We start from the raw sequence: 17553 nt of genomic DNA on the forward strand, positions 1-17553 counted from the left end.
TAGGATGTTAGTCTGTCATCCTCTTTTTGGCCTTCAAAACTCACCAGCCCAAGAAAGGACCTCATGTTCTAAAACTACCAATTATAGTCCCCAGTTTTTTTTAAAGGTACAAAGATTCAACACCTAGAAAACAGAGGTTAAGTAAATATATTCTATTTAGTCATTGATACATGACATAACCAAACCGATTGTGTTTTCTATAGGCCATGAGCCTAGGCCTCGGATTATCCAATTTCATATTCAATTCAAATTCAAAGCAATGTGTATGGTTGAGGCAACAGTCTCACCATTTTAGGCAGCAGCTGGTTTTATTTACCGAAAACCACACACGTAACTGCCTCCATCTTCCACTGTATTTTGCCAGTGAAGATATGGCCACAAAAAATTATCTGAGAAATAAAGTAACAAGGATCCTAGTTAGCATGTATGCAGCTTAAACATTTGTAAAGGACTTGACAAATATGATCTCATTTCTCCTCACCACAACACTGGGAGGTGGGTATTGTTATTATCTCATTTTACAGATATGGAAAATGAAGCAGCTGGCAATTAAGTGACTTGCCCAGGGTCACACAGCTGATAAGCATCCAAGGCTGGATTTAAGCTCGGGTCTTCCTGACTCCAAATCCAGCTAGCTGCCCCCTGCTTAATTCTGTGGGAAATACTTGACATACATTGCTCCTTAGGTGCAGACCCTCATTTGGAGAACTTTGAACCTCTGTTTGACTTGGATGATGTTTGGGAACAGGATGGAGAAGATGAGGGAATAATTCCTGGGACTACGCCTCTGGATATGGCAGCCAACTCCCAGGTGAGGGGTGTCTCCACTTTACTGATTACTGGCTAAGGGAGGGAGAGAAATTGCTGATAGGGCAAAGAATAGAAAACGTGTCAGGCAACCACCCCGCCATCGGCATCTTGACTTTGCAGTCTGGCATGAAGTCATGGCTTGTTCAGCTAAGTATTGAACAACAACGTGCAGTCTTTTTAGGACTGCGGCAAGGTTAAATATTACAGAGGTTAGAGACTTTGCTCATAGTTCTGGGGGGGGAGAAGCCACTAGGGAGATGTGTTAGCTTCCCTGGTCTGGCCAGGTAAGAGGGGCCAGGAGGAGGGAGAGGGCATAGATGAAACCTTTTGATGTAGCAAAAGCTCTATGAGTCTAACCAGGTTTCTGAATTCGGTTCAATTCAACTGTATTTATTAAGTGCCTGCTTCATACAGAGCACTATATGGAACTTATAGTGTAATACTGTACACATGAACACACACACACACACACACACACGCACACGCACACATACACAGAGTAAAAGAATGCTCATCCCACTTTCAACACTTCATCTTGGTGTCATGAATGATCCCTGGCAAAGACACTGCATATTTTTCCCTTGAAGTATGGCTTCTCATGGTTCTGGGCTGTGTGGTGAGTGTCCCATTTCTATCCACCAATAAACAGGGTATAGCAAGACCATTCTCAAGGCCAGGACTACACTGGAGCATTGCCCCATTTGGAGATGCCTAGCCCTCTTTCCTTTATCCTACCATCATTAATTTAGTTATATTATTATGTGACCCACATAACAACATTAAAATGAATGGTGCACCATTAATGCAGAATTCCTACATATTTCCTTAACTGGCCTTACAAACAGGCAACCATTTATGTCCTGTGATTTCAGGAAGGCAACAAAAGCAGTCCCTCAGTCGATCCCCCAAACATCACCCCCAACTTCTGACAGCTGCTTGAAATTCCACCACTATGCTTTTTTTTTATTTTGTCTTAAGCTTTTCCTGTTTCTCCTAAGATGATAACATTAATTTAAGCCTTTTGAGTATTTCTGCCTTAATGTAATACAAGTGGGTTTGAGAGGCAACTTAGTATGGCAGATGGAGAGCAGACCTTGGATTCAGGAAGATCTGAATTCAAGTCATACCTGTGACCACAAGTTTTAGTAGGGAAGGTCAGAAAGCATGAGGACTATAGGAGGAGCTTTGAGGGTTGGAGAGAGAGCCCTGAAGGGAGACACATGCTTCCTTCACAGTGTGGAACAGGTTCCCAGATGTCTCCCAGAGAGGAGGTGGCAAGACTCCCTGGCTCATACACAGATGATTAATCAACCTGCTCTGGCCTGGCTTCCAGCTCAGGCATTTACTAGCTGAGCCCAGGCAGCCCTTACCTGCACACTAGCAGGCTTTCTGAGAGCAAGAATCGCTGGGCCATCAGCATCCCCAGATACCATCATCGCTTTGGGCCCTGGGCAAGCAAAGGGACTGCTTTCATGATAGCAGCTTTTGCTCCACTTTGCTGTCCCTACACCTGTGGATCAGTAAGGAGGTCTTCACAGCAACTGGGAGACACATACAGAACCAACACTCATCCCATCACAAAGACTGAATTTACGCATCCTTTCCTAAGAGCTAGCTTTAATAGAAATGGTGAGGAAAGCACAGGACTCTGTGAGCTTGATGTGTTAGAAAGAGGTTTCCCCCAGACACTCGCATTAATATATAACGTTTTCCTCTCTTCTTCCCAACAGGTCTATGACATATTAAATGGAAAGCCGTATCAATCAGAGTCACCATCCAGTGATTTGGGACAAGGTAAGTTGGGATAGAATACGAATCTCTTCTTCTCTTAATGATATCTTAAAACGCAAATTATTGTGTTTTTAGGGGAAAAATGTTTCATACTGTGCCAAGCACAAGTTTTCATTTTGGGTTTAAAGATCCTAGAGGCATGAGGAAGGAGAATGCCCACTTTTAACCTACTGAAATACATATGAATTTTGCTCTGCAGGGCATAAAGTAGTCTGATTGCTTCCACCGTGAGATGGTGAGAGAAGGATACTGTAATGAACCATTGGTTATTAACTCATTCTGTCTCTTGTGTTTTCATTCCCTTCAGGTGATATGAAACAGCTGAATGAAGATGCAAAGTTGCAGCTTTATAAGTTATTAGAAATGCCTGATCCAGACAAAAACTGGTCCACCCTGGCACAGAAATTAGGCCTGGGGATACTTAACAACGCCTTCCGGCTGAGTCCTGCTCCTTCCAAAACTCTAATGGACAACTATGAGGTGATGCCCTGTTTTAAGCATTTGCTTATTTGCTGTTGACCTTGGCCTTGGCTGTTGTCATCCCACCATTAGGCAGGAGGCAGAGCTTCCTCCACCTGCCCTCACACCAGTAACTCACAGGAAGAAAGGCACTTCTTGTGCCCAGAATCCTAACCAGGAATAGTAAAGTTTTCTCCTCTGAGAAGACTGTTCTCAAGCATATTGGGATTGGGGTTTTCCCGGGCCTCTAGGAGAATAACATATAGAGAATGAACACAGTAATAATAGCTCTCATAGATAGCATTTAGCATCTGCAAAGTTCTATACATATATATATATTTCATCTCATTTGATTCTCACAACAACCTTGTGAGGGTAGGTGCTAATTTTATCCCCATATTAGAGATGAGGAAACTGAGTCTGAGAGGGGTTTAATGACTTGCCACCAGGGTCACACAGCTAATGAGAGTCTGAGACAGGATTCAGACAAACTTAAGTCTTCCTGAGTCCAAGTTCAGTATCCTATCCACCGTTTTTCTGGCTACAGTTATCTCTTCCACGTCACAATTTTCCCATTGCAGTTTTGATATGTCACGGGTCAGCAAAAGAAATTAAATGGGAGTTTTTTAGGAGTTTTGCAGAGGCCACAGATGACACACAAAGGCTAGAAAATGACACAGAAAAAGTTTAGAAACTCAGAAATGCATTTTTAAAATGTATAGTATTGTATAACATAGCCTGTGACCAAATACTTAATGGAAATTTTCCGATAAATTATTTTCCATAATATTCCATATTCTTTTCCATAAAAGAAAAAGAAAATAAAATTCAGACTTTTTTTCTGGTATGAAGGGAAGGCCAAAAAGTTTTATGTGGATTTTCCAGATTGCAGGGGTGCCACACTCCAATCCCCCACAACATAGAAGGGATAACCGTGGTTTTCTCTAGCTGCTGTAGGAAAATGCTGAACTACTGAGTGTTCTTTGGAAAGGTTTTTTGTTTGTTTGTTTGGAGATGGGCAAGGATCTCTTTGTAATAACATCGATCTGGAAACAAAAAGCCCAATTGCCCTGCCTTCCCCCCTCCAAAAAAAAAAAAGAAACAAAAAACTATAAAGCCTCAGCGCAGCTGTCCAATCAGGAAGAGACTTCCCTTATTGTCCAGTTTTTATGTGATTGTGGTCTAGCCCAGCCTCAGCCTTTACCCTGTTTCTCTTGAGTCTTCAAGGTCTTAGAGATGGGCTGAAAAGTAGAACACACAAAATGAAAATATTTCTACTCCTAGGAAACCCAGGGCTAGTTTTGGCTAGTTGAGATTCCTTCTCTTTTGACTGTTTCTTAGATGTTGCCAGAAGTGCCTAATGATTCAGATTCTTCCATCTGCTTGCATTGGTTCATCATAGGCTGACAGATTAGCTCCCAAAGTCTTCATCTGGACAAACTTTTTAGCCACCGTTACATTCCGACCACAACTTAGAGACTGAGGTCTTTGCAGAATGATTAGCAGGGTTCATTAGAATTAATGATGGTGGTGAAAGTTTGGAATATGAGAGCTTGGAGAGTTCTTAGTAATGAAATAAAAGATGGGTCTCATGCATGTCCCTGCAGGGAAGGAGGCTGTAGCTCCAGAAAAACATGCATGCCACCATCAGTGCCCCTGGGTTACTGAGATGATAGTTTGGGGATCTAGAAGTCTCTTTGAAAATTTGAAAATTTGTCCTAGTTGGATCCCTTCTTCCCAACAAGGGTTTGATTTTCTATCCTTAGAACTCTCTGAGGAAAGAAGAGACAGAGATGGGGGACAGAGACAATAGATCATTAAAGGAGAAGTAGAAAAAGAAAGGGGGTGTAGAAAGAGAAAGACAAAGGGCAGAGGAACAGGAAGAGAAAAGAGAGAAGAGAGCAGCTCCCAGTACTCTTCTCAGCTTAGCACCCTTGTTCAGTTGGGTAAGTGGGTTGGAATATAAACAACATTCACATTCTTGCCCAGAGGAAAAGGTCACTGATGTCAGAGAGTAGTGTGGATGACAAGAGGCGGGTTCTGATGAAGCCCATGGTCCTGCTGATGACTCAGAATTTTCTCAGAATTCAGAGTGTGACTTGAGACAGATGAAGTCATTTTTCTTTCTTTTGAAAAATCCATCCCCAGCTGCAGTTTTTCAGTAACTCTAGCCTTCACTTATGCAGGGAAACCCTCTAAGCTCCACTCGATGTGGAGCTTTTACTGTCTCAGCATTTATTTCTCTGTACTCACTGTAAACAGCCCCACTGATTTCCTGAGTGGTCTTCAAAAGGTGAAACAAGAAACTGAATTCTTTTCAAGAAGGATACGTTTTCTTTGTCATGCTTCTTTGATGATTTGCATCTGACCAGTAGTGATTCTGCCCCTCCGCTGTGCAGGGTGGCACTGGCAAGAGAGAGGGAGGGAGGCCATGGAGGAAGAGCAAGGCATTGAAACTTGCAGCCAAATGGGGAAGCCCTGCATTTTGTTCTTGTTCAAAGAGAATTTCAGTGTTTCTCACAAAGAAATGCTATTTTTACCCTTCTCTCTCACAGGTCTCTGGGGGAACAATAAGGGAACTAGTAGATGCCCTGAGACAAATGGGCTATACCGAAGCAATTGAAGTCATCCAGAAAGCCTTCAATGCCTCAGTAAATCCATCTGGAATCAAAGAGCAGACTGCGAAGCAGATATATTCGCTGCCCCCGTCACCCTCCTCCATAAGACAGCAACTAGGTATGAGAATGATTACAAACTTGAAATGCTGTGTCTTGGGAGGGTGGAGGGGATGATACATAGTCTATGTGTTCTTGTGTGAATGGTTGGCAGGCACCTTCCCCTGCTCCCTGACCCTGGACTTTCTAAATTAGTCATTCTTAACCTCGGTTGTCACAGGGCAGTTATTGCCACCCTTTGTTGCTGTTTGCTCGATTATTTGTGTCCATTTCTTCGTGACCTCATTTGGGGTTTTCTTGGCAAAAACACTGGAGTAGTTTGCCATTTCCTTCTCCAGCCCATTTGAAAGATGAGGAAACTGAGGCAAACAGGGTTAAGTGACTTGCCCAGGGTCACACAACTAATAAGTGCCTGAGGCTGGATGTGAACTGACTCCAGGGCCAGTGCTCTATCCACTGCACCACCTAGCTGCCCTATTGCCATCCTAGAGGCACAGAATTATGAAGCTCAGAGACTTGGGGGTTCAGCTAATCCATTTCATTTTATAGAGGAAGGAAATAAAGTCTGAGGTCACTTGGTTAATTAGTGGTAGGACCAAGACCAGAGTTTCAGCTCTCTGGCTCCTGGTTCAACTCTCTTCCTGTACACTGGTGTGCATTGGGCAGGTTGTATAATGGTCACATCTCCCCACTGCCATTGGCAAACAAAAAGATCGTTGGCTCCTGGAAGCAGGAACTTCAGAAGCAATTAGCCTGAATGCCCCCAAGGTTTGCAGATGAATGAAGAAACAGCTGTTTGAACCAGTGGAATTCCAGTGGCAAGAGAAGATCAGGTGGCCTAGTTGTGTCCTGGACACCTTGAGACCCTTCTTCTCAGAATAACATTTTTAAGTGCATAAAATAAATTAGGTAGACTACAAATCAAACCAATTTTATTGAGATAAAGGTGTGATTCTTTTCCCATCCAAGTTCACACCCTTCCCCTCCCACCTTGAAATCTATCCATGTTGCTCTGTGGACTCCAGGTTAAGAAGCCCTCCCTAGAAGCAAAATTGCATTTCAAGACCAGGTTTCCAGGCCTGAATTCTGTTCACTGACAGTCTGGCACCTCCAGATAAAAGGGGCAGGAATCAGGAACAGTTTTAATGATAGAACCCCCAAGGAGGTTGTTTTTTGAGAATGAAATGAGTCACGTTCCCTGTGCCTCTGGGGTACATTAAATTTAAGCTGACTCAGTAGTAATCACAGAAATAAAAGTAGTCTTATGGAGTAACAGACAAAATCAGCAGGGCATCAATCATCTACTTAGTTTTGTTTTCAGATATCATTGAAAGTAGGCCAGTTGTATCTGTGCCCCTTTTGCAGGGTGAGAACTCAGTTGTCCTGGACTACCAGCATTGTGCTGATCTATTCTAAAAACATCAAGGAAATACTAGGTAATGGGTGAAGTGCATAATAAGCTTTATTTATTTATGAGTATTTCCTCAAGTAGATGTCAAGCATGCCACTGGAATTTTCACAAATCTAACAACACCAGAGTATTAGAGTTTGAATATATTTGGCCACCCTAGATTTCTTTAGAGTTTTCGATAACCCATGAAAGTTGCTCATACTCCTACAGAGGTCTCCCACTAAGGAGAAATTTGGCTTAATTTTTCCAGAATGGTCTCATTAAAATAGAAAAGTCATTCTATATTTTATCAAATGGACAGCTAGGTGGCACAGTGGATGGAGTGCTAGGCCTCAAGTCAGGAAGATTCATTTTCCTGAGTTCAAAACTGGCCTCAGACATTTACTAGCTATGTGACCCTGGGCAAGTCACTTAACTCTGTTTGCCTCACTTTCACATCTGTCAAAAGAACTGGAGAAGGAAATGGCAAACCGCTCCTGTATCTTTGCCAACAAAACCCCAATGGGGTCACAGAGAGTTGGATATGACCAAGACGACTCAAGAAAAACAAAATTATTTTATCAAAATAGTTTAAAGACAGAAAATAGTGTTGAATACTTGGTATGTGGAACACTCAGTAAAAGGTTTAGGGTTTGTTTCCTGTCCATCAAGGCATCTAGTTACCTCGTACCAAGTGATCTCTGGCTTAGCCCTTGGCCATCTATCCCACGTCCATTATAAAAGAGACTGGGAAAAAAATATTTTGTTGTATTAATTGCATCAGCTTCACGTGCAATGAATATCAAATTAAAGTCTTCTTTGAGTCTTAGAACCAGCCCTGTACCTCTGCCCAGGAGAAAAATCCAACACAAAAAGTCCCCTCTACTCTTTCCTTCTTGTTTCATTTTCATTGCAATTATGTTTTGAGTTTGTTTGGGGGTTTTTTTTGAGACAATTGGGGTTAAGTGACTTGCCCAGGGTCACGCAGCTAGTAAATATTTGAGGCTGGATTTGAACTCAGGTTCTCTTGACTCCAGGGCCAGTGCTCTATCCACTGTGCCACCTAGCTGCTCCATTGCAATTATTTTTTCAGAGAAGCAGAGTTCTGCTCTTCAAAGTTCTTCAAAGGAGGGACTTCCTCCCATTTATTTACTGTCACCGTGCTCTGTGCCAGGGTAGGAATTTAGTCAATGTTTCCTTGGTTTCATTAGGTTGGTGTGATGGGGGAAGAGGGAAATTTGGGAGATGGCAGTGGCAGAAATAAGAGGGGGAGTTCAATGGCAATTGTCCAGGCCTAGTGATGTGTAATAACCCCATGCAATTATAGGCCATAGGAGCTGTCCAGCACTAAACAACTATGCTCTGCCTTCCCTCCTCAGGTGAATTTTATAAACCCCAAGACAATGACAGTGTCTGTGACAGTGGGGTGGAGACCTCCTTCCGTAAACTCAGCTTTACTGAGTCTCTGACCAGCCCTGGCCCATTGATAACACTCAACAAAATGCCTCGTGACTATGGACAGGAAGCATCGATCGAAGGCAAAGTTTAAGGAAATTGTTGGGGATTCACAGCATGGAAATAAAAATCCTGAAATCCCATTTCACCATCCAAAGGAAAGGAAGTTCAGCATGCTCAGAGGAAGCAAATTGGTTTGAACTATTTTGGATTAAAACCAGGATCTTCAACTTCCTTCTTATTTCTTAAACTAATTTTACTTTGGTTCATTTACAAGATATATCTAGTAACCAGAACCCCGGGTCAGGGTGGTACCTTCTTTAGGGGAATGGGTCTTACCAAAACTTTTTGGCTTCCAATGAACTCAAGTTGCTTTCTGTTTTTGTCCTGTTGTTTCTATGCTGCATACCCACTCCCCTTAAAAGACTTGGGGAGTTCCCACAAGGATACTCTCTCTAGCTATTCATAGTACAGTTACTCATTCAAATTATAAAGAAATTAAGAAAAAAGTATTTTGAAGTGGGAGTCACTCAATGTACAATTTTTTAAAAGCTTGTTGCTTTTGGTTATCATGATTTGAAAGAAAGGAATATGTATATTTCAGTGAATATTTAAACATTGGTCTAATCAGTGCTGAAAATGGTATTTTGCACTGTTTCTGCATTTTACTATTGTAAATAATTTTTTTAGATCAAATACTTTAAAGGAGAAATGTTGGATTTATAAATGCTATTTTTATTTTACTTTTATAATAAAACAAAAAGTGAATTGAAAATCTCACCTTCTCTAATCTTTGAAGAATCAGTTTCCAACAATACCTGGGGTTCGTTCAGTTGCCTTGTTGACATATCCCCTTCACTGTCAGCCTTTCTAAACTAAAAAACTTACCCAGAGATTTATCACAGTCAAGAACCAGAATCTGTATAATATTTTAGTCATGGGCCCGAATCCTGGTCACCTCATGTCAGATTGTGCCTTCTTCTGTGCCAGAACAAAGGAACCATCTCTGAATCTTTTTCGAAGAATCTCTTCCATAAACCACCAAAACTGAAATATATCAGAGTGCCCAAGTCTCTCTGCAAGACTTCATCTCATGAACCTGGTTGACCAAAGAGAATTCTCATTGGACTCTCACAAGAAGCTTTGACAATGTTCAATTACTATTACAATTGCTTAGTTCGGTTAGTTGTAGCTTTACCATCCTACGGGATTTTATCACAGTACCTAGTAAGCACTTAATAAATGCTCCATCTATATACTTTCAGCAAAAAAATTTCTTTCGTAGGGCAGGAATATCGTCTTTATTTTCTACTATCCCTACCACATTACAGTTCTCTCTTCTTCTTCCCCTCCACTCCCTTACCAAAAGTTACATTCTTTTCCTTCTTTAGTTCTCTTAAAATCCAGCCCCTTCTAGTAGCGGTCTGCTAAGTATCCTTCTGAACTCTCACTCTGCTTCTTCCTATTTATGGGGATCATTTAAAGCAGCATTTTCCAAACATTATATAGCGATGCCTACCACTTACCCACTTAATAAAGTAATTTTTAAAAGCTCACACTTTATTTCAAATATAATGTTAAAGTTTGTAATTTATAACATGTAGAACAAATAGTAGGTTATTTATAATGTTCATATGGATAACATAAAATGATAACCATAGTGGTAATATATCATGGATAGGCTTGGTTTTCTGTACCGAGTTTCTATGAGATACCAAACATTTTCTTCTCTTCTGGATTTCGCCATCAGGCTTGTCTAATACATTTTCTAGATCTGTTTAGAGGAGTTTGTGGAGCAGAGCTCAATTCACTGAGTCCTAACATTCTGCCATCTTGACTCTGCCCTACCAAGTTTCTCAAAATATGGTGTCATTGGTACTTCTTTTTCAATCACTGTTTGAGATACACATTTGGTCTTTTTAATGGTTTTAGCATAAAGCCCCATTTCACTCAAATAAGATGTTATAAACACTAGTAAGATTTGTATCACTTTGTTAAAATGAAGAAGTCCTTATTCATCTGGAAACACAATACAATAGGATTTTTAAGTTTAAATGCCTGTCTATAAGACAGACCAAACCTATTAACTGTTCTTGTTCAGATGAAGTCAAACCAAATGTGTCACGAATCCCTGGGTAACAGGTTCCTAATAAATTTGTATTTAGAAATAACTAATTCTTTAAAATGAGAATTTCTCCTGCAGACTGGTCAAATGATTAATTAAACTGATTAAAGCAGAGTTTTGCTTTCTCTTTTATTTTCAAAGCAGATTTTTTAGATTGGGAAATACATAAATATTTCCCATTTTATTATCCATACTCTGACTTTCTCATGATCATTTTATCGTTGAGTAACCAAATGTGAATTTGAGGATACTGCATTCATTAACTATTGAGAATGGCCATTTTTAAAATAAAGGTCCACCAAAAATGCGATGTTCAGGAGAAAATCTGTTAGAAAAATGAATTTGCTTCATCTTTCTTATAATAATTATGAAGAAAAATGGTGATGATGGTCTCTTAGCTCAAATGCTCTTCAAAGGACTTTGGTATGAGAAAACCAGCATGTTTTATAATACTTTCAAAGTGCCCTCTCCTCTACCTCCATCTCATTACATTTAAAATTTGGTTCTGCTTATTAAAAACAAGCAATTTTCTCAAGAATAAATATCACTCTTTTAAGAAGTTGATCTCTTTAACAACTTGAAAAACTGGATGTAGGTCTTACTCTTTGATACAGGCGATTGTATATGAAGCAGTGTGTCCAAGTTACACAAGGAGAATTTCAAACTAGTTCTTGTAGACCTCTTTCATTTGAACACTGAGCTCCATAGATGCTGATTCCCATACAATTCTTCCCCATCATGTCATTTCCCTTTCTAAAAGTTCAGTGATTTTGTTGAAAATTGCGATCAATTTACCTAATTTAGTGTCATAGCAGGATATAATAGTAACAAAAATCTCCCTTTCAGTTTCAACAACTTATCATACACATATAATCAAATTAGCATCTGTAACTCTATCTGTTGCTTAACTCATTTGCAATGCAGATTAGGAAGATTTTAATTTCTCAATTGATTACAAAGGTCTTCAGACGCAGGCACTTCTATTACTTCAATTGTCTTTGCCTGTACCAGTTTCAACTTCTCTAATGGGTTTTTTCTATAAAAATAGTTATGCATTTATCCATCAAGAAAGGATATTATTTCACTTAAAAAGAGACAGAAATTTCAGAAAAGTAGGTTGGATTTTAATTGCTGAAAATTACCAAAGAGTTGCAAGGTCTTTTTAGGTTTTGAGATTTTGGGGGGGAAGCTAGCTTTATTAAAATGAATGCCATTGATAAATATAACATCTATTGTGGTACTTCCAAAATACCAAGATTAATCTGGAAATTATACTTTCACATGCAATGTTAAGTAATATTTGTGATACACTCACTTGGTCCAAATTATCTGTTTAGTGTTGCTTTTCTATTAACTTTGAGTTGATGTTTTCATTTAAGAAAGTGGATTTATTTGTAAAGTTGTAATCCAATAATTTTAGTTATTGTTTTTTATCCCCCAGCACCACCATGGTCTATGTTTTCCATGTTGGAAAGCTTCAAGCTTAAAGAAAGAACTGGCATAGCAGCGGAGGGTCTAAGTGTGAAGGTCAAGACCATATTCCCTGACTTTTCAGAATTAAAGAATCCTAATCCAAAGCCTTTTCCCTCTGTTCCAGAAACTCCCTCATTCTTTTACTTAATCTAACCTCTACCCTGGCCAGGGCTCCCAGGCTACTGATGCTACCAATCTCTTCTGCACCTCTGCAGGATGGAGTCATTTTCATGTGGCACCAGCAGATGGGGATAAAGCCACAATGAATGAAGCTCCTTTAGGAAAGGTCTTGCTCTGGCGCTGAAATAATGTCTTCCTCTAAAGCTTGGATCACTGCAAGCAAAAATCATAAAATAGTTCCCAGGGCTTTTGGGGGTTTCTCTTCCATTATAGGCTTAACCCTATCTGTGAAGCCAGCTTTTTTTTTTCAGTCTTATATAAATCAACATTGTTTAGGCCTTGAATTCCTCACCTTTTGGGGACATAGTCTCCTTTAGCATTCTTATGGATAGGAGCTTCTGGAAGCTTCTGGATAGACCTCTCCTTGAAATCATGTTTTTAAATATATAAAATAAAATGTATAGGATTACAGTGGAAACCAATTACACTGAAATGCAATTATCAAAATATTTCTTTTTTTCTATTGAAATATAGTTATCAAATATATTTTTAAAAATTCATGTGCTCTAGGTTAAGAACTCTGTCCTAAACCTCCTCTCATTACAGAATTTGAATCAGTAATTTTCTTTTTTTTCAATGAGCTTATATTCTTTTTAAATTAAGACTATTTTATTTTTAGTTTACAACACTCAGTTCTGCTTGTTTTTGAGTTCCAGATTTTCTTCCCCTTCCTCCGCTCCCTCCACCCACCCCCCCCAAGACAGCATGTAATCTGATATATCTTCTATATATACTTTTGCATTAAATTTATTTACACAATAGTCAAGTTGTAAAGAAGAATTATGACCAATGGAATTAATCAGGAGAAAGAATAAACAAAACCAAAAAAAAAAAAAGAGCAAATAGCAAATAGTTTGCCTCAATCAGCATTCAGACTCCATAATTCTTTCTCTGGATATGCATAGCTCTTTCCATCATGAGTCTTTTGGAGTTGTCTTTGAACCTTGTATTGCTGAGAAGAGCCAAGTCTATCAAATTTAGTCATCACAGAATCAATATATCTGTGCTTGTGTACAATGTTCTCCTGGTTCTGCTCCGCTCACTTAGCATCATAGCATGTAGGTCTTTCCAGGTTATTATGAAGTCTGTATCTTCCCCATTTCTTATAGCACAATAGTATTCCATTACCTTCATATACCACAGCATGTTTAGCCATTTCCCTATTGATGGGCATCCCCTTGATTTCCAGTTCTTTGCTACCACAAAAAGAGCTGCTATAAATATTTTTGTACATACAGGTCCCTTTCCCCCTTGTGTGATTTCTTTAGGATGCAGCCCTACAAGTGGTATTGCTGGATCAAAGGGTATGCACATTTTTATAGCCCTTTGGGCATAGTTCTAAATTGCTCTCCAGAATGGTTGAATCAGTTCACAGCTCCACCAGCAATGTAACAGTGTTCCAATTTTCCCACATCCTCTCCAGCATTTTATCATTTTCCTGTTTTGTCATGTTAACCAATCTGACAGGAGAGATGTGGTACCTAAGAGTTGTTTTGATTTGCATTTCTCTAATCAGTAGTGATTTAGAGCATTTTTTCATATACCTATAGGTATCTTTAATTTCTTTCTCTGAAAACTGCCTGTTCATATTCTTTGACCATTTCTCAATTGGGGATTGACTTGTATCCCTATAAATTTGGCTCAGTTCCCTGTATATTTTAGATATGAAGTCTTTATCAGAGACATTGGTTGTAAAGATTTTCTCCCAATTTTCTGCTTCCCTCCTAATCTTTGTTGCATTTTGTTTTTTATACAAAAACTTTTCAATTTAACATCATCAAAATTATCCATTTTGCATTTTGTAATGCTCTCTATCTCTTATTGTGTCATGAATTCTTTCCCTTCCCATAAATCTGACAGGTAAACTATTCCGTGCTCTCCCAAATTGCTTATACTATCAGCCTTTATTCCTAAATCAAGAACCCATTTTGAGTTTATTTTAGTATAAAAGCAGGTTCACAGACCCATTTCGGCCAAGCGAAGCACCCGGTTTTCCTAAATCAAGATTCATCAATCAAGTTAGTTCATACAGTTGTTTTCAGCCATGTAGGCACCCTAGCCCCAACCCCTTGATCATCTATCATCTGCATTGTTTACCCTTACTTTTAGACTGTCTATAGTTCTTTAAATTTGGGGAGAAAAAATAGATTGTTTTGAGGGAACTATTATATCCTGCTGTGATACAAAATGAACCAGGGCATAGAGAGAAAGGATATAGGATCTGGATAGAAGGGCTAAATTCCCACCTGGTAGAGGGCTGGCTACAGTATCTACCCTTTCAGCTGTACATTGATACTCTCTCCAGTTTTTGGACCACACAGAAGCCTTGCTGCTTCATTTTCTTTCCTGTTGTATGTTTGGGGGCATCTTTCTGCTTGTTAGCACATCTATTATATTGGGCCTGCTGATGCCTAAAACAATCATATATATCAGCCAGGACTAAAAAGTTCCATCAGGACCTTACTCACCACCTGACCTCATTGTCATACGTGCCCCCTTTTTTTTTGCTGTAATATTGGACCAGACCTGTGATTTTGTTGGCATAGGCAACTCCCAGGGAGGAAATTCCCTCTACTAATGAGGATCACCCACCCACTCCTGCTTTGAAACTGAGAGGTTAAATGACTTAACCCTCAGTCACTGAGCCAGTATTTATCAGGAGGCAGGCCCTGGACTCCGGTCTTTCTGACTCAGGGTCTGGCATCCTGACGCTTCTCGCTTCTCTGCAATATTCATTAACCTATTATCATGGACACTAAACACTGGTAAATCCAAAGAAGTTTTTCAGGATTAGAAATTAAACAGGAGATAGAAAGGGATGGAAAGTCAAAATTATTCTTAAGTCTTCAGACCAAGGGCTATGGGAGAAAACAAGATGGTTTAATGGTTGGAACAGAAAACTGTCTTCCTGTTTGCCCTGGCTCTTACTGTATGGCCTCATACAATCTACACATCCTCCAAGTTCCTTATCTTTAAAAGTCCATGATGCTGCTCTTACACATAGAGTCCCTTGAGTAGGAAGGGAGATGTGTTGTACCTCAAGAACAGCTAGAGCCTTGGCCCAATGTTGGAAAATGAGGTAACTGAATTGCAAAGAACTGGCAGGACCTAGTGGCTAGATTCCCATCTCCAGTTTCTGCAAGGGGGGCTGAGGAGCTGTAGGAGGAGAAAAACAATCTCCCCAGCAGCCCACAGGCTAAGCAGAGGTAACCAAGTTCCAGAAAAATCAAAGGGTTAGCATAATAGAGCTGGAAAGAACCTAAATGGTCTCTGAGCCCAAACTCTAATTAACAGATGTGGAAACTGAGGACCGAGGACAGTAAATAATTTGCCCACTGATAAAAAGGTAGTTAGTGACAGAGTCAGGACCAGAATCCAGGTTTTTCTGACCTCTGGCACTTGGGGCATAAAAATTGGGAGCCCTGATAACACTACTGACAGATCATGAAAAATGAGAGAGGATCTGCAAGATGAGAAGACAAACATCCTAATGTTCAAATATGAAAAGAGAACAAACAGTCTGCAAACCATGGACTGATGAGTGTGACTTCAATGCCTGGGAAATTTCTAAAATGGATCCCTAAAGACGGTTAGTGAACATCTAGCTATAGAAGGAAACAGTAATTACAAAGGGCGACTGATTTCATCAAGAACAGGTCATGCCTGACTACACCCATTTCCTTTTTCCACAGAATTACCATAGTAATAGATGAAGGGATTGCTATAGATAAAGCTCATCTAGATTTCTGCGAGCTTTTGATAAAGTATTTCATTGTATTCTTGTGAAAATGATCGAACAACACAATTGGATGATCAAAGTCAGGCCAGATTCAGAAATGGTCAGATGGCCAGATTCAGAGAGTAGTAGTGTTAATGGCTCAATGTCAACACCAGTGGATTATCCCAGGGATCTGTGCTTAGTTCTGTAAACATTATCAATGACATAGATAAAGGCATGGATACATGTTATTTTCATCAAATTTGCAAATGACACAAAGGTGGGAAGGGTAATTAACACAGCCAATCTAAAATGATCTTGACAGATTAAAGGATGGATTCGAAGATAATACTAATGGTAACATAACAACAACAATTACAATCTTGGAATTTATATTGTTCTTTAAGGTTTGCAAAGCACCTTTACGTATCTTGTTTGATTCTCACATGACTGAAAATGACTGAACAACAACTTCCTAGGAATAGGGAGAAGAGAGCCCCACTGTACTCTGCCTTCATCAGCCCCGATCTGGTGCACTGTGTTCAGTTCTAAGCACCAGAGTTTAAGAAAGCCATTGATAAGATGGGGAGTGTCCGGAGAAGGGCATCCAGGAGAATGAATGGCCCAGAGTCCATGACCTATATAATCAGGTTGAAAGTACTAGGAATGTTTAGCCTAGACAGCAGAAAGCACAGGGAGAATATAATTGCTGTCTTCAAGTGTTTGAAGGATGGTGATGTGAATAAGGATATAAACTCACCCTGGCCCCAAAAGGCAGAAACAGGAATAATGTCCACCAAGGAGTGGCCAAGACTTCCTAATGATTACAGCTGTCTCAAAGTGGAATGCACTTCCTCAGGAGGTGTGGGTTCCCCCTACTTGAAGGTCTGTCTTTAAGTGAGCAGGTGTAGCTTTTGTGATAGGGAGGATTTCTTTCAATCATGGGGGTTTGGAAGAGATGGCCACATGAGGTCCCTTCCAACTCTCACATTCTGTGATTCTGTAAACTGTGGACTGCATGGGAGTATTAACAGGATGGGAAAATCAATAGGTTCCTGCTCCTTGTAAGTTCTGCTCCTTGGTATAAAGAGCTGAATGTCAAGAGTGTCCACTCATGGGACACTTTCTAGTTTATAATCACTTTCTTCACAACAACCCTGAGAGTAGGCAGGGCAAATGTTAGTAGCCCCACAGATGAGGGAACAGAGGTTCTCAGAGCTTAAGTGACTTGCCCAAGGTCATGCAGGCCACAGTGGCAGAGTCTGGGATACAAACCCAGCCCATGCTCCTTCTACAAGGCTACCTCTCTGAATGCCTCTATAGAGGATTTTTTTAAAAAGCAGAATAAAATGACACTCAAGAGACTATTATGGAAACTGAGGTCTCTTAGGCAAGAGTACAGGCAGCTGCAGCCAGGGGAGGAAAAAGGAACCTACTTCACAAAGACACTATATGGGGTCATCTTCTACAGCTGGTG

General features: G+C 40.0%; 1 protein-coding gene across 4 annotated transcripts in view; it reads left to right on the forward strand.

Annotated features, from left to right (window-relative positions):
* The window catches only part of NFKB1 (nuclear factor kappa B subunit 1), a 173330-nt gene extending 163523 nt beyond the window's left edge, over positions 1 to 9807 (forward strand). For all 4 annotated transcript variants that reach the window (XM_036763810.1, XM_036763808.1, XM_036763811.1 and 1 more), the window contains 5 exons: positions 687 to 811; positions 2541 to 2604; positions 2909 to 3081; positions 5616 to 5796; positions 8505 to 9807. In XM_036763810.1, the coding sequence (XP_036619705.1) occupies positions 687 to 811; positions 2541 to 2604; positions 2909 to 3081; positions 5616 to 5796; positions 8505 to 8674 (713 nt within the window). In that variant the 3' untranslated portion in view covers positions 8675 to 9807. The remainder of the gene's footprint in view (positions 1 to 686; positions 812 to 2540; positions 2605 to 2908; positions 3082 to 5615; positions 5797 to 8504) is intronic.
* The last annotated feature ends 7746 nt before the right edge of the window (positions 9808 to 17553 follow it).

This window comes from Trichosurus vulpecula, chromosome 6 (assembly GCF_011100635.1).
Source record: "Trichosurus vulpecula isolate mTriVul1 chromosome 6, mTriVul1.pri, whole genome shotgun sequence".
Taxonomy (NCBI): Eukaryota; Metazoa; Chordata; class Mammalia; order Diprotodontia; family Phalangeridae; genus Trichosurus; species Trichosurus vulpecula.